Source organism: Scomber scombrus, chromosome 5 (assembly GCF_963691925.1).
Source record: "Scomber scombrus chromosome 5, fScoSco1.1, whole genome shotgun sequence".
NCBI classification, from domain to species: Eukaryota; Metazoa; Chordata; class Actinopteri; order Scombriformes; family Scombridae; genus Scomber; species Scomber scombrus.
In genome coordinates, this window is record NC_084974.1 from 22,889,910 (window position 1) to 22,906,960 (window position 17,051).

The window sequence follows — 17,051 nt, forward strand, 5'->3', positions numbered from 1 at the left end:
AGTGGCAGTTGGTGCAGTGTCTGCTCATCATGCAGAGCGACATTGCTGAACACACTGATTCACACTGCCATGGCAATGAGCACAGAGGGGACCGTGCACAGGCATAGCTTTGTGTACTGTATGTCTGCCATGTCTGTGTGTGTCAGGGGAGCCATGTTCAAACGTATGGAGCTGAGGGTCATTTTGGTGCTTGCACACAAGGACACAGTGTTGCTGAATGCACCAAACAGGGCAGAGCAGCTGTTATTGTGAGTGTCGTCCTCAGTGCCATTCACGCAGCCTTCGTCATTACGCCTCCTGTCTCCTCTCTCTCACCACAACACTGTCTCTCATATGCCACTCGCTCAAAAACTGTGGCCTCATTCCCTCTTCCTAATTATTATTGTTTCCCTTTTTCCTGAATCCACCTTCCTCTTTCTTAGTTATTTCTCCTTCCTGTCCTCTCGCTCTGTCGCTGTGAGCTTCTGATGATCTATCTCCCTTGCTCTCTTCTTCCTCCTCCCCTCACTCTCCTCTGTTCCACTTCCTCAGTCTGTTTCTCTCTCTCTCTCTCTCTCTCTCTCTCTTGCCCTCGCCCCCCCCCCCCCCCCCTGCCTCTCTTTCTTCTGCAGCCTCAGTGTCTCTCTGTGTGAATAGCTGGGATGCTTTTGTTGAAGGTTTCCATAGTGACGGGCCATTTGAACAAGTCGTCATTCACGTCCGTTTGCTGTAAGCTGGAGAAAGGGCATGTTATCTCCCTCTGACATGCAGGCAGACCTGTGCCACTCAATCACCGCAGCCGTTACCCTGCAACCAGGGAGCCGCTATGCATCTTCTAGCTGCAGCCTCATTATGAACACATCTCACTAGTGTTTGTGTCCCTTCACTGAGCACGGCGACGTCAGGGCAACTATCAATGAGTTCAAGTTGCAGCTCAATTATAGTTTGCCTTGAAAGCTGTAAGTCAGATTGAACATGTAGAATATTAACAGCAGTGAAGAATTACCACAAAACAGTTTGCAATTTACTTTGCAGTTAATACACAACCATGCGCACGCATTGTGAAAACTTCTTATCTCGTCAAAAGTCTGCCAGCAAGGACGCCTAATGATTCAGATTTAGTAATTTAACAAAAAACAAAGAGTGAAGAAGCAAAGACATTTATGGAAGCTGGGATTTAACTTTGAGGAAACATTGGGGGTTTTTATTCTCTCATTTTACTAACTTAATCATATTTCTGTATTCATTTTTATCTTTATTTTGTATGATTTAATATTGGTGTTATATTCTAACATGTACAATGTAGGACACACAGCACTAAACTCAAACCACTGCTACCAGGAGTCAAACAGGTAGAAGATTGCCTCAGATATTTCATCATGGTCAACCTCTTTTCCCTCTCTGAATCATTTTCTTGGCTTGAGACATGAAAGGAAATATAGTACAGAGTTGCATCGATGTTATTTCCAATGTTTCACACTTTGGAACAGCTCTACACAGGCTCATTAACAAAGATATGTTCAATCAAGCACAGGTTGAGTGGAAAGGATTACAAATTGGGCTTAATGTCTGATCTGGAGCTGGTACCGGCATGTCATGGCCGTGCCGTTGCCTTCCACGGTGGGCGTTTGGTGTGTGGTGACAGATCTTTTACTTCCTTGTGACTGTTAGGGGCAGAGAGAACAGACCCCTGTCCGGTCCCATTTTGATGGGTAAGCCACATGGAGGTGACTGGCGTTTAGGAATTTATTTTTTATTACACTTACAAACACATATTCACATTACCCCTACAACTTCTACTTGAGGTCATGATGTTTTCAAAGGAAACATGTGAAGTGAGTCATCTTTCTCTGCGGAAGAGGAAGAAGAATTCCTCAGAGAGTTGATGTTAAACTGTAAATTTCACAGCCTCCCTCTCTTTTGGAGTGAAAGCGACACTGACTGAACTCGACTGTTCCCCAAACTGTGAGAGCATTTCCCGCTATGGGTTTAGAGCGGTGACTCATAGGACACTTCCAGTGTAGTCTTGGGACACTTCAAATGGTGAAGACAAAAGGCCATTTCACTCAGACAGAGGGGCTTATTTGCATTGCAGTGAGAGGTTGCCCTTTATATTCAGAGACTTAGAACATGACACTTTTTCTCCTTTTATTATTCTGTTTTTACTGCCTGCCCTTTTGAGGGTCAGGGGTGGTGTGGAGGTGTTTGGTCAGTAGGAAAATGTCACTGTCCCTGTGAGGCTGAATGTCTTCCTTCCTCTCTTCTGTAATCTGTTGAGCTGTTTGTGTAGTATTTCAATGAGTGGCTCAGGCCCCAGACTTCCCTTCATTGCTGGTACGAATGTCACACTGCCTCGTTTTTGTATTTGTGCGTGTTTGTTTACAGGTTTTCGGGAAGTACTGTTGCATAATTAAAAAGAAAAAGTTGTAGAAAATCTTGTGTGGCTTCAGAGGGAACTGTGTAAAGTTTGATGAAAATGAAAACTGTAATGTAAAAGTGTGAAATTAGGTGAGCTTAGTTGTTGTAGGAGTGCAATGCTAAATCAGTGAGTACATGATGGAGGCGTCACTTTAAAAAAAAAAAAAACTTTTATTGACCTCTATCACTGAGCAGGGCCTGTAATAGATGTTATTTTCAAAACTGAAACATCATCAATCATTAATTCAGCATAAACACTGGGTGACAAAGGTCTGTAGAGCTGGGTGTGTTTTTAGCCTTGTTTTGTCTTTAGTTAACTGATCAAGAGCTGAAAACAATTAGTTGACCAATCAATAAACATTTTTATAACATCCTCTGGTTCCGGCACAATCCGACAAATGTGGGGATTTGCTCCTTTGCTTCACATCTTTTGAGTTTTGGACTGTTGGTCGGTAAAAACAAGAGAGTTGAGGGTTGAGGGAGTTTCGATGTGCATTTTTCACATTTTTTGAACAGATTAAATCATCATTAGTTGTGACCCCAAACCATTTTATCCTCGAGTTAATGGTTCCGTGCATGCAAAAGCGAGCAATGACCTTTTTAGGTATTGTATCTGCTTTTATGATGCTTTCTTAATCTTAAACTTGTCTTGTGTATGAATTATCTCTGAAAGTACACACTATATTATTTTACTGTGATATTCACCCCAGTTCTAACTCTGACAGCTCTTGTAAACATCTAAACCAGGTTATCTTACTTACATTAAGCCAATTATCTGAATAAGAAAAACATGACCCAAGCCTGAATCCTCCTCAGTCCATCAAATCACTCTCGGCTTGATCTGGTTTAGTGACTCTGATTTGTGCTTCAGTCGTCATAGAGTGAACCGGCTTCAATGTTGGAAAATAAGAGCATAGTTACAAGTGGCGAGAAACAACACATTTCTTTGCAGCAACAACATTTTCACGTCAAAACTGACATTGCAGTCAATAAGTTAAGGTGCACTCTAAATTCTTTAATGTGAGGAACAATAAATATATCCATAAAGCCCATCCATTTCCTTCCCTTGAGAGCTGTTATCAGCCTGGCTGCACATTCTTCAGAGCTGCTGAATGCTCACAGTGTAAATAAAAATGTCACCTTTTCACCAACCCTCCAACAAGTGAAAATTTGAAGAAGTATTTGGGTGATGTTTTCACGTCTTAACAAGCACGAATCGTAGCATCTGATTAATCACTGATCAATAATTCCAACCCCTGCAGACATATTGTGGTAAAACGTATACATTGTTTATCTGGAATAATCCTACAGGGAAATGTAAGTGTTGCAGCAAAACAACCCTGGGACGCAATAACCAGGCACATGCAATAGTAAAACCTCTAATATAAGAGCAATAATATAAGATAATAAAGAATGACAGTGCTGTAATTGCTCCCCTCCCCATATTAGCTCGACACAGTAATCGCAGCGAACACTGCTCCCTCAATACACATCAACCATTAACTGCAAGCATATGAAATGAAAATCAATGTTAATTTTATTTCTCTCTATATTGCACATGTATATTATATGTTCTCCTGTACATGTGCATGGGGCTTTCTCACCAGTGTCTTGTTTAAGTATTAAGTCACCACAGGGAAGGATTAGGTGGATTAACAATGCCAGGCATTTCTCTACAGTCACATGGACAGTAAGCATTCTGGGAACCCACGAGTCCTGATCGGTGCTTCGTTCTGGAGCTGTTTTTATAAGGGCTAGACTTGGAGGATGGCTTCACCATACCACTGCCAAAATTAGACTAGTTGCTACTGCTCAGTGAGGCTTCCAGGGTTTACAGATGATTGCAGTGCAGCTGTTTTTGTATGCAACATAGGCAATTTAACAAAAATTAACATTAGTCAAGCACCACAACCTAAACCATTTATAAGACATAGGAAAATAAGATAGGAATTTACTGTACAGTTTGTTTGGGCTATGTTGTAGTTGTGGTATATACTCTCTGTTTGTATTGGAGGATCATCACTGAGGCTTAAACCTCAGTGCTTTGATCATCATGGCCTTCATTTATTCATTTTTGCCTTTCCCACTGTCCTCTCAGTGTGTGTCTGAAGCTCACACACTGCTGGTCTCGCTGCCCTGAGTAGTTGACCTGAGACCACACACACACACACACACACACACACACACACACACACACACACACACACACACACACACACACACACACAGATTGGATTAGCGCTTTTGGATCTTGCCCAGGTGCTGTGTTGCAGGTCGTGTAATAACTGACCCGTACCAGTCCAGGAGGGGTTTCCAAAACCTCATTAAGGAATACTACCTGTGTGGTTTTTTAAAGGTTTGTGCCAGCAGTCTAAGCTGCACTTTCTTTTTTATCTCTATTACTCCTCCTGGTGTCTGCATGCAATCAGCATTGTTGGAGATATCAGGCTTCGTTTCCTTCCTGTCTGAATTTTTAGAAGAAACCATTTTCTTCCTTTTCTTTCTTGTACAGCACAAACAAACAAAACAAAAAAACAGCTTTCTCAGGCCTTAGAAATTGCCTGAGCTAAGTAGTGTATGAAGCCTTAATTTGTTTTTTGTCAAAGTTTCTCAGATTTATTGTCAGTACACTGCAGCAACATTCAGCATTTTCATTCAGTGGCATTCATTATGCTCTGCTCATATAATCCTGCAAAAAAAACAAACATCAATACGTCCAATTATTTTTAAGATAAATGTGACACAGTGAAGGTTGTGTTGTAGCAATGAAAAATAAGTTAAATTTATTTTGCAGGCATGACAAAATGACTTCGTAATGTAGACTAAGTGTAGACAGTAAATGGGCTGTAACTTGCCAGGTAATGTTTTCCGCTGGAAATGAAGATGGATATACCACTAATGTGTTTGTGTGTGTGTATTTCTGGGTTGCTCATTAGAGAACTGGAGTAAATGTATCTGTTACCAGGATAAAAAAGGAGTGTTTGAGTGTTTGTTTATGTGCATGCAATGTTCCACACGTTCCTTTTCATGACGAGCACTGTCGTGTTCTAGCTTGTTTTATGTGAAACTTGGCTCCCCGCACATAGAGCAGGCTAATAAAACATGTTTGTGTGCTGGAGGCAGACTGGCAAAGCAGTGACAGACTGGTGTGTGTTTGCTGTAAAGACGGGAAAACAAGCTAAATGCTCAAACGAGCTCAGCCCACACAGCTTTTGACAAGCGTCTGCGGCGGCGGCAGGCTTGCCTCTCCTGCGTTCATGCTGCCTTTCGTCATTTCTTTATTGCATTACAGTCTGCGTTCATTTGAGAATAATATGCCGAGGAAGGACATAAGCCAATCAGCACACATTCCCTGCTGCCGTTGTCTATTTACCCTATTTGCCTGAGCTTCCTTCTATCTCACTGACTCTCCCTCCCTCTGCCCAGCTTCCACTCCCTCTCTCCCTCTTTTGTCCTTCACTCTGACTCGCTAAGTCTCCACATAACAGCAGGTGTTCACACTTACACATCATATAATATCTCATTGTGAGTCAGTAATGAGCGATGGATGCTCAATGACTTACATTTTGTTAGGCATGGTGGCACATTATTACGCCATGTGTTTATGTATGTGTGTGATGGTTAGGCACAACCTGACTGATTGAGGAGAAATGTATCCAGATCAGAAAGTTATTTTTATCTTCTAATTCTTTGAAAAACATTATTTCAAAAATCATGAATTACAAATGTATAGCTTTACATTCTGTACAACATAGGACACCATCTATCCCCCAATTTAATGTGTATTAATATCCATCAAACCCCACCTTTTCTTCTCCTTTAACCTGTCAAAATGTTGTTGATTACTCACATTTTCTTTGTAAAATTGAACCACACCTTCCCATAAACTACTTCCTGAACTGTAGGGCTCAAATATACCAAAGGTCAATGATGAACCTGAACCTTAATGTTTGTCTCTACTCAAAAATGTGTTCATTATTATTTTTTACTAAACTTTGATGAGCTTCACTGTGCAGAATGGTGTATGTGTAGAGTTTGAAACTAGAAGGCTGTTCTCACATTAATCTGCTTAAGGGAGAAAGGTCCAGTATTAATGTGGAAACTGGAAGCCCAAAAGTTTTGATAAGGAAGAAAGGTTTTAATGTTGTTGAAAAACCATATCAGACATTTTATTATTCAAAGCGAAGTCTTAAAAACATGTCTGGAGGAGATCTTTAAAATGAAGTCACTCTTGGCATGGCATCCTGCCCCAAACCTCTGTTTCATGTGGAAACATGAGAAACCACGCAAGTGAAATTACTGTCAAAATAATTCCATGTGACCTTTTTAAAGAAGAGTTCAGCTACTTCAAGCCACAGTAAAAAAAAAAAAAACGAAAACAAGACGTAACACTGCCCTGACCCTTCGTTAACTCTGGCCTTTAGTTTGTATTCCTCCACAGCTCCCTTTTGAGCGTCACTCCTGTTTTTCTCATTTTTCAGCTGTAGGTTTGGTTTATCCTCGCTGGCCGGCAGAACAAATTGGTCTTAGATGATGTAAAAAATGATGACAATGACAGTCCAGTTGTCTGCTCAATAAGTTTTCAGAGTCACGGTTGTCTGAGACTGAGTCACAACAAGTTTAAAAGTCTTTCAGTTTCAAGATGAGACCAAAACTCTTAACATTTTGTCTGAGGGAATTTGATTTACAGCTGCAGGAGTGTGTTTCTGTTTGACCACGTGCCACAGTCAGCTCTGTCCAGTCTGTTGTCTCGAGGCTGATCCTCCCTCTAGTTCAGGTATTGCTGGTGACGACACATGTAACGTAGACGAGACAAATTATTTGCTTGCCCCCTCAAGCCCTCAGTGTCTGTGAGTCACTTGTCGTGCTCTCTGCTGCCCCCATGGTTCATCTCTTTGTGTAGTTAAGTGGAGCCAAAGGGGCTGATGGGAAGCCCCCAGTGCTTGTTTTTCCACAGTCACAGTGTCTAGTTGTGGTCAGGCTGTCACTGCCTCCCTTGTCTTCCTCCTTAACATGCTTCTCTGCGTCCCTCATTTCCACCCCACCTCTCCCTGCTTCTCATACACTCCGAGCCAATCTCACAAAGGAATGAGAGGGAGGAGAGCAAACAAGCCTGTGGTGGTGCAGAGAGGGGAGTAGTGGCGCAGGACAAAGACGTGGATGTGTGGAGGAAGGAGGGGAAATGAGGTTGAATCTGAGGTTGCTGTGTGCCTCCAGGAGCAAATCAAGACAGTCCAGTGTGTGTGTTTGCTTGCCTACATGGATGAACATGTGCCTGTATGATTGCATGCACGTTGGTTTTGTGTATTATGTGTGTTTGTGTATGGTATGTGTGGTTGGAGCTGTATTCAATTTTAGCGTGTGTGTGTGTGTGTGTGTGTGTGTGTGTGTGTGTGTGTGTGTGTGTGTGTGTGTGTGTGTGTGTGTGTTTGTGTGTGTGTGTGTGTGTGTGTGTGTGTGTGTGTGCAGACTCGGCCCTGGCTGGCTCTACGGCTCATCACACGCTACAGCCAACTGCTGATTACACAGCACTTGTTTTGTCCCCGCTCTACTCTGTTCTGCGCCTATTATCAGCCTGGGAGCCTGCACAAAATTAGATGGAGAGCTTTGTCTAACACACTGTTACTCAAGTCTCCCTCTTCAGCCGTTTTCTCCTTGGCTTTCGTGCTGCAGAGGGCACCTCTGCTGGCGTTTCCTCCAAGTCTGAGGACCCTAGTAAACCCATCAGACATCTGAGTCCAACAGTCCTCAACATAATGTTCTGTCTCTCGCTCTCTCTTTCTCTCTCTGGGGCTGATGCCTGTTTACTCAGTTTGAGAACATTATGACAATCAAGAGGGGATCAGTTCCGTTTCACTTCCTGTCTGGAGGCTCCCTTGTGTGTGTTTTGGGACAGTTTGGCATGCACAAGCTACATCGCCTCACTGATTCATTAGAGTTTCCCGTGCAGTGACACCCCTAGCATCAGGCGAGCGTTAGCAGGCCGTGACTTATTGTCTCAATGAGGAACCAATGAGTTGACTGATGCTAGCAGTACACAGTCATTTGGATGGCAATCGAGGGAAAGCTGATTTCACAGTAGTTTTGAACAGTTGGTGTCCATTTTCTAAAAAGTGAATAGTGTTTGGCTATATTTGAGAAAAGGGACATCCACACTGGGTGTTGTTGCTTCCTGCTTGGTGAAGGAGGAACTGCAGAGTTAGGTCATTAGCTCGGTGATGACAGGAAGACAACAGGGGGAGATGTGGCAGATTTCCTCTTCTGTTCAAAGGGCTAGGAGGTAAACAAAGATAGAAAGTTCTGGTAGGAAAGCCCTGAAATATTTTAAACAACCATGGTTTCTCAGATTACATACTCTCACCACAGCATATGTTGTTGTACATATGTGTCTGTACAGCTGGGCGGATCAGGCGTGATCAGCGTTTACCTTGAGGAGTAAATAATCCATCCTATGTGGAAAGAATTTGGTCCCAGGAGGTCTGGATGAGCAAAGCTCTGCCCTCAACTAGAAATGTCCTGGTTTGTGAGGCATGACGGGCTGCAGTTTTTTCTTCTCTCCTGCTCTCTGTGTGCAGCCTCTCAGTCACTCACTGGGTGTTGGAGCAAAAAAAACAAACTTGTGCACAAATCCAATCAAACCCCTACTCGTTTAACCATCAGCCTAGCCAAACATTTCCAAGGTGCATTTAATTTGTCTCCTGTCTGAGCCCCTCTGCTCTCTCAGCACTGCAGCGTTGAGTTGTGGTAGCAGCCAAGCGTTGACAAGCAGTTCTGTTGTTGTACATTGCAGCACATGAGCTGATGCTGCTTTATGTGTTCAGACTTCACAGTACCGAGCTTCTGTGTCAGTTCATAATGAATTTCATGTGAAAAGAGAGCCAGACAGACCGTGTGTCAAGTCTGTCAGCGGGAACACTCCCCAGATTTTATGTGCTTGGTAATGATTGAGTACATTAACCCTACGTTGCTCTCTCTCTCTCTCTTTCTCTTTGTCTTTGTGCAGGCACTGGCAGCCAATGCAGGCACAGGATTTGCCGTGGCCGAGCCACAGGTGGCGATGTTCTGCGGGAAGCTCAACATGCACGTCAACATTCAGACTGGCCGCTGGGAACCTGACCCATCCGGTACCAAGAGCTGCGTAGGAACCAAAGAGGGTGTGCTGCAGTACTGCCAGGAGGTGAGTCACTGTGACATAGACTTATTTAAAATCCCATCAACCCCACAGAGGGGGGTAAAATCAAGCACTAAAGTCAACTAGAAAAGGGCAGAGACAAAGTAGGTGTCAGCATAACAGCAATCAATTAGATTACTTTAATATCCATAGCCAAAAACTGAACCCTTTAATAACAAAAGTGAAATTGTTGTCTCATTATTTTTAAAACATCTTATTATCCATTTATTTTTTCTATGAGCCTAACATGACAGTTCTGGTCATGTGAGATTGAACATTTTCTGTCAGTCAGATTTGAATATTTATTACTTTTTCTTTAAATGTTATAAAGTTATGGTATCTGGTTGAGTGTTAGATGTTAAGATTGACACATTTGTTGTGGCTGGCCAAGTGTTGTAAAAATAATTTACTGAGAATTCACTTATAATGATTGTTTGACAAAATGTACCATTAGTTATTATAGTTATTATTTGGGGAATACGCTTATACGCTTTCTTGCTGAGAATTAAATGAGAAAATCAATACGACCCCAGTGTGGCATTTATGAAGCTACAGTAAATACAGTTAAGTTAACAAAGCTGCCACTTCATGGAGTTGTGTCGTCACTGTGAGGTTGCCAGGCAACCGGCAAAGACTCCAGTAAATCCCAGCCAAGAAATAGTCGTTAAAAATTGTTGATTGTACTGATTTAAGCAAAAAATGTAAATAACATGACAATTAGTGAGCTGTGGGGGTGCCTGCAGGTGGTAAAGATGTGAGATAAATTGAACATCATTTCAGTCACTTCACCTTTTCTTGGATGTTAATGATGGTAATATAATAATAGAGGATTAAAAAAAAGATAATATTATGAGGATGTTTATTGTTGAGTACGTCTGTGAAGAGAATTGGCTAGCACGGTCGTTTTTCATTTCCCTGTGATTTGTCATTAGAGAGGATATTGAGCTGTTCCTGAAAGACAGGCATTATTCACCGGGTGGTGGGTGGCATTTCAATTAGTAAGACCCTGTGACTGTCATTCTCTCTCGCTGTCTCTACAATCATGTTCTTCCATGACACAGATATCCTGGCTCTTATTTAGTTGTTCCTCCTACTATATCTTCTAACCCATAAGACTGCTGGTATTACTGTCATGGTTTATTATGCAGCCTGTCCAAAAGGAGAAAAAAAAGCTAGCGCGGTACATTTTCAAGCCTCAGTTATATTTATTGATGACATTTTGATGGCATTTGGCGAGAGCGTAAATTGCATACTCTTTCACGGTTGAGCAGATGGCATCTAGAGAGTATAAAGGGTGGATTAAAGGATCCTATTGAAGCTCCACTTATCACACCTTTTCTCTCTCACACACACATGCATATGAAATAACTCTCATTATTTAATACACACTGCTTCTTTTTCCTAACAGATGTATCCCGAGCTTCAAATCCCAAACGTTGTGGAGGCAAACCAGCCGATTCGTATTGAGAACTGGTGCAAGAAGGAGAAGAAGGTGTGCAAAGGGCACGCCCATATCGTGGTGCCTTACAAATGCTTAGGTAAGAGTGTTGCACTAATAACCACTGGAAGAAGCCACTTAGAGGGCTGTAAATATCTGTTCATATCAGGTGTTCCCCCATTGTTCCTGCTCCTTCTATATTAGCCCTTCATTCAAAAAAAACAAGAGAAAGAAGAGATTTTGATACATCTTAGCCATAGGCAGAGGTGACACGGAGCGATATTAGAGTCTGATTCAGTTGACTAATCCTGGCCTTGAGCTGCAGATTGAGCAGATCCAGGCTAGATGGAAGCTAATGTCTCTCAGAACGGATGGCTGAGGGGGGGGAAAGCTATTATTGCTACGGAGGCTTGTTGAGCAATAAAGCACAATCTTATTTCCCCCTTCAGACAGTGCCCATAAACTCACACAGACACACAGGGTCATCGAGAGAGAGGGTAGGGGCGCTCTGTGAGGAGGCCTGCTTTATTACTCTCCATTCCTCCATTCGCCTGCATGGTCATACATACCTCTCTTCCCTTCCTCTGTCTCCTGCAGCATCACTGTAATCAGCAGTGACAACATGGCTATATTCTGGTTTATTAAATGTCAGATACAGCATCAGACTTCTGCGGACCACGTATCTGTATGTTCCTCAACATACAAAAAAACCCACAACACTCTGCTGCCTTTTTAGGATTGCAATAACAAAGAAATACAGTTCAGAAACAAGGCTTTTCTCTGCACTCTTCCAACTATGTCTGGAAGGAAAAAACATCTTCGCTTGTGCGGCAAACACTTCCCGCCGCCCTTCCTCCGTCCGAAAGCCTTTTGCTGATTGAGTTGTGCCACTTTCCGGGATGAAAAAGCTATTAGCAGTTGCATTGGACTGTGAAATGGGCTACCATTCAAGAGCGTTTTTGGCAAATGCAGTGGAAGAGGCTTTTGGGAAATTCATGAGACCGCCGCAAACACCACAACTGGAGTGGCCGCTTGGTGGCTAAGGCAGGAATACAGATGAGAGGGGCATCACAGGTGGAATCAGTCTCTGAAATCCCACCCGCCGGTTTGCTCTCATTTTACGTCCTAAAGCAATCTAATTGCCTGTCTGACCTGTTAGCTTTAGTCCTCGCTTTGGCCAGCTGTTGCATCCATCAACAACCTCTCATTATAATTCAGCCACAGTGCCATGACTGCCATTTAATTAAAAAAAAAAAAACATTACCCCTGTTAGAATAATTAAATAATGTCATTCCTTGTTCTTGTACTTTTTTTTTTGTCATCGCTGTTAAAGTCTATGCACTTATGCCCCATCAAATTACACAGGCCTTCACTGATGCTCTGCTGGGTTGCAAATGAGGAGTGTGAGCAGAATGAGCAGAGAAGACAGATGGAGAAGGAGAGACAAACATAAGGTGTTGGCAAGAAGGAGGCTATTGAGAGGGTTTCTGCTTAATTATGTAATGGAGCATGTTAGGGGCTTAATTGGAGGGCTCTGATCATATGCTACGAGCCACAGCATGCCTCTGCCACCTCATCGCGCCTCACCTCTCCAGTTCATAATTTGTCTGTCCCCTCTATCATATCAAGTGCGACGGTGAGTGCTGATGAATTATTCATTATTTGTGGAGTTCACCCAGTGTTCCAGTGAAATGGACATCAGAGGTTTTGACTTATATTCATCTGTGTACATTAATTATAGTAGAATTTAAAAAAAAAAATGAAATGGACCAAAGGGAGGTGGAGACTATAGCTTGAAGGATATGATTAAAAGGCCAGACTGTCACCCATGTCAAGCTAATAGGTTTATATGAATAATGCAAGTGTTAAGGGAGGAGCTCAGTGAAGGAAAAAAAGGAGGGACGGGTTATACCATCTCTTCATGCAGAGGCTCAGTCACAGAACCACAATCCCTCCCATGTTTTCTGTCCCCAAACAATGGCTTTGCAAATGAATGTGATTTTTTGTTCCACGACACTGTAATCCCTGCAGCATGATGTCTTTGTCAAACAGCAGAGGATTATTTGAGACGTTTTTTTATTTTTTTATTTTTTTATTATGTCTGGTATGGTGAGAACAGTCGGTGGTAAATCTATAATAATAAATCTGTAATTCCATTCATTCCCTTCCTCGTCACACCTGTAGTAGCTATCAGCACACTCTTTAATGATCATATTTATTGCCTATGATGACAAGATCAAGATTGTTCTCAACTCAGATTCTGAACTTTGAACTGTTTTCTACCTCTTCAGACTTTTAAGGAACAAAGTATTTTAAGGGGAGAAGTGAAACTGATTTAATTACAGATATGACACAAACTTGGCCTTTCCTGTTGACTAAGCATTATTCATTTTTTGAAGGGAAGGGCACACAATGACTACTTCTGATATCATCAGTCTTATGATTGTAAATAGGCTTGGTGATGGATACGAGCTCGCCTCAGAGCACCACACCTCTGGAAATGTTTTGAAATGAGCATGAGCTTTACAAGGTCAGTTAAAGGCTAAACTAATATAAGCATTGGTAAAAGCTTAGCTGTGTGTCATGTGGTTTAAAAATTAGCAGAGTTTACTAAAATTCTAAACTTTGCTGTAGTTCTTTATGTGAGCGTGAGGTTAAATACAAATGTACTTCCCATTATGTAACATCTACTGCCAGGCAGCAACATCCTGGTTTTAGTCATGTCTCCCCCCCCCATGTAATCTTTTCATGGTGCCAGATCAGATTTCTTCCACTTTAAAGGCACAATCTGTTATGCAAATGTAAACAAAAGAGGAGCCCCACCGCCAAAACATCAAAGCACCAGACGTGAACAGGATGTCTTCCTCAAAGTGATGTTACAGTTTTTTTTTACATTTTTAATGTATGTCAGCGGGAGGGAAGCTGAATATTTTTGAATTAGCTTGGAAACACAAAACTCCACTCCATCTATAAGTTTTCAATTATGCATGTTGATATACCTCAAAGTTAAGTGGTCCAATAAATTACAGATTGAACTATGAAGTGGGCTTAACATATCATTTGCATTTTCAGATAATCACACTGATGAAACTAACTTTGGAAAGCCTTTGAAACACAAGAGCTTTGCTATCGAAAAAGCAGATCTTGCGTGTGTTTTAATTGAATTCACCGCCTCGCTGTACTGTGGGTGTCACCTGTACATTGGGTGTACACTTACTGTGTGTGAGTGTTAGGGGGGTGGCGTCTGATAAATCGAAGGTTAAAAGAAAGGCGGATGAATAGAATAGGTGGAGAGGAGGTCACAGACAATGAGGAGTAGATGCTCTCATACACGCACTTGCATGCACAACTACACACACACACACACACACACACATGCTGAAACACAGAGAGCAGAGTGCTTGCGAGGCACAGCTGTTCTCCAAACACTGCCATCCATCACGCACTGCAGTGTGACTGCATATATACGGCGTCTGCATGATACCCACTCCACCTCACAACCAAAGCAACCGGTATCTCTGTGTGTGTGTGTGTGTGTGTGTGTGTGTGTGTGTGTGTGTGTGTGTGTGAGAGAGAGAAAAAGAGAGAGAGACAGAGACAGAGAGAGAGGAAATGAGGAAAAACTGTGTTAGTGAATGAATCAGTTAGGATCTGGTGTGCCGGATATGGAGCTGAGTGTTACTGAGAGTCATGATGCTCTCTCCTCTCTCTCTCTCTCTCTCTCTCTCTCTCTCTCTCTCTCTCTCCTCTCTCTCTCTCTCTCTCTCTCTCTCTCTCTCTCTCTCTCTCTCACTCGCTTTTTTCTCACTGTTAAAAGGGGAGAGGTTTGAAGAAGAGAGGTGGGCAACAGTGACAGAAAATATATTTAGATCTTTTATTAAGCAATCATATCAACACAACATGTAAATTTGCTTCATTACAAGTATTAAAAGTCTTACTTGTGTTGTTTAATCAGCAAAACCCAATTAAAAGCACATATTATGAAGAATGTCCCCTTCAGATTGTTATATTTTTATACTGTTTTTTATTGGGTTGGACTGTTCTGTTATTTAACATTGCAGCTATTTGTGTAGCTCATTTTAATGACTTTATATTCTGTTGCATATTTGCCTATTGTAATCCATCACATTTTATAAGCTGTTTATATCCGAAACATATTTCTAAATCTTATTCCGCAGAGCAACATTGTCTGCCAAGTGAATGTAATAAATGAAATAATAAAGTACAATATTTCCCCTTTTGAAATGCAGGGAATCTGAACTGAATCTGACATTTATGTAGCATAAAAATGAAATAACACAATACCAAAAAGCTGCAACCGATCATGCTTTTCATTATCAGCCTTCAGTTTAGCCTTTGGAAAAGTCTGAAATAACACAATTTCCCAGAGCCCAATGAAGAGAAAAGCAGCAAATTTTCACTTTTGAGAAGATGAAAGTAAAGAAATTAATTGAAATCAAAGCTAATAATGACACAGAGACCTTTATCCATGTGTAGTACTTGAGTATATTCCCCTGCTTGTAGGCACAAAAGCCAAAGAGGTGCGAGAATGAGCGTCTGGAGGGTTGACGGGGTTTGTGTGAGGGAGGGGTGTTACCGTACCTCCTGGGCGGAGATGAGAAGCAGCTGCTGAGTCTTCTGCTATTTCCAGCTCTCTCCTCTTCCTATCCTACCCTCTCATTTTCCAAAACACTGCTTTTTCACCCTCTGCCTCTGCCTAACTTGCCTGCGCTTTATAAGAAGTGCTCCAGCAGCTCTGCCTCAGGCCGAGGTCATGGTGTACCGCTAAATGAGCAGTTATAGGACAGCTCCCAGCCCTCGTTGTGAAACCTCTAGACCCTCATTTGTGCGTTTTTAGGTCTACCCATTCTTCAGTCGCACTGCTCTCAGCCTGGACCTTGCCCTAAACCTTCTATTCAGCCCTCCCTCTCTTTCTCTGTCTGTCTTTCCATCTGTTTCTGATGGCATTGTTTCTACCTGAGTGCCTTGTCACGCTGCCAGCCTATCAGGAGTCGCTGTCCTTTTTAATCTTTCTTATGACCCCTGCGCCATATGCTTATAGGCACATGGGTTTTTCAGCCTGAAACTATTCATAGGAATTCACAAGATGCCTTTCATGTCTTTTATTTCCCCCCCCCTAGATCTGCTTTCTGTCAGCTAGTTCTATGAATAAAACATTTCCTAATTGAATTCATCAAGCAAATAATATCACCGACTTGCAGGAAGGAATCTGAACTACTTTAAGAGGCACAGCGTGAAACCTGATTTTCTCTTCTGCCATTTTGATTAGAGGTGCAGGTGAGAGGAGGGATGTATTTCTCTCTGCTTCAGGTGCGCACACAGATGTTCAAGTGTCAAATGTCCTTTCTGTTATACCAGTGTAATGACATGTAAAAGACCAGGCAGCTATGAATTATTAAATCATGCTCTTTTTTCCCCCTAATCTCATCTGCTATTCCTTTTTTAGTCCCAGTGTGTGATTTATTGTTTCTGACCCTGTCATTGAACATGCAGGAGAGAGGACAGATTGGTGGTGGTGCTAACAGGCATATATTGGCCTGTGTTATTTGCTGTTACAGTAGGCGAGTTCGTGAGCGACGTGCTTCTGGTTCCAGAGAAATGCAAGTTCTTCCACAAGGAGCGTATGGACATGTGCGTCAGCCATCAGCAGTGGCACGGTGTGGCCAAAGAGGTAAGGAAAGAATTACTGCGGAGGAAAGAGTGAGAGGCTGTCACACTGGTTTCACTTTTATTATTTTCCAATCTCTCTTCTTCCCTCGCTAATATCTCCCAACCTGTCTCAGTGAGTCTCACAGGCCCTCTGATCATAGGCTGACTGGGAGCCCTCACATTTCAGTTGCTAATCAGATTAGTGTTGTGGCTGTAATGCAACTAATCCCCCCTGGGTAGCTCCAGAGCCGACCCCTGGGGGGCCACTCTGACCAAAACAGGAAGAGCAGTAGCTCACCAAGCCCATCAACCTTGGGCTCTAGTCGCTCCCTGCCTCACGCTTTCTGACTCTTACTCTTCCCTGTTATGTATTAA

The 17,051-nt window shown here is 42.4% G+C and overlaps 1 protein-coding gene across 3 annotated transcripts in view; it reads left to right on the plus strand.

Moving 5' to 3' along the window:
• The window catches only part of aplp2 (amyloid beta (A4) precursor-like protein 2), a 54,907-nt gene that overhangs the window by 16,577 nt on the left and 21,279 nt on the right, over positions 1 to 17,051 (plus strand). For 2 of the 3 annotated variants that reach the window (XM_062419792.1, XM_062419794.1), the window contains exons 2-4: positions 9,401 to 9,574; positions 10,977 to 11,106; positions 16,586 to 16,698. In XM_062419792.1, the coding sequence (XP_062275776.1) occupies positions 9,401 to 9,574; positions 10,977 to 11,106; positions 16,586 to 16,698 (417 nt within the window). The remainder of the gene's footprint in view (positions 1 to 9,400; positions 9,575 to 10,976; positions 11,107 to 16,585; positions 16,699 to 17,051) is intronic. The other variant, XM_062419793.1, reaches the window with a different exon arrangement.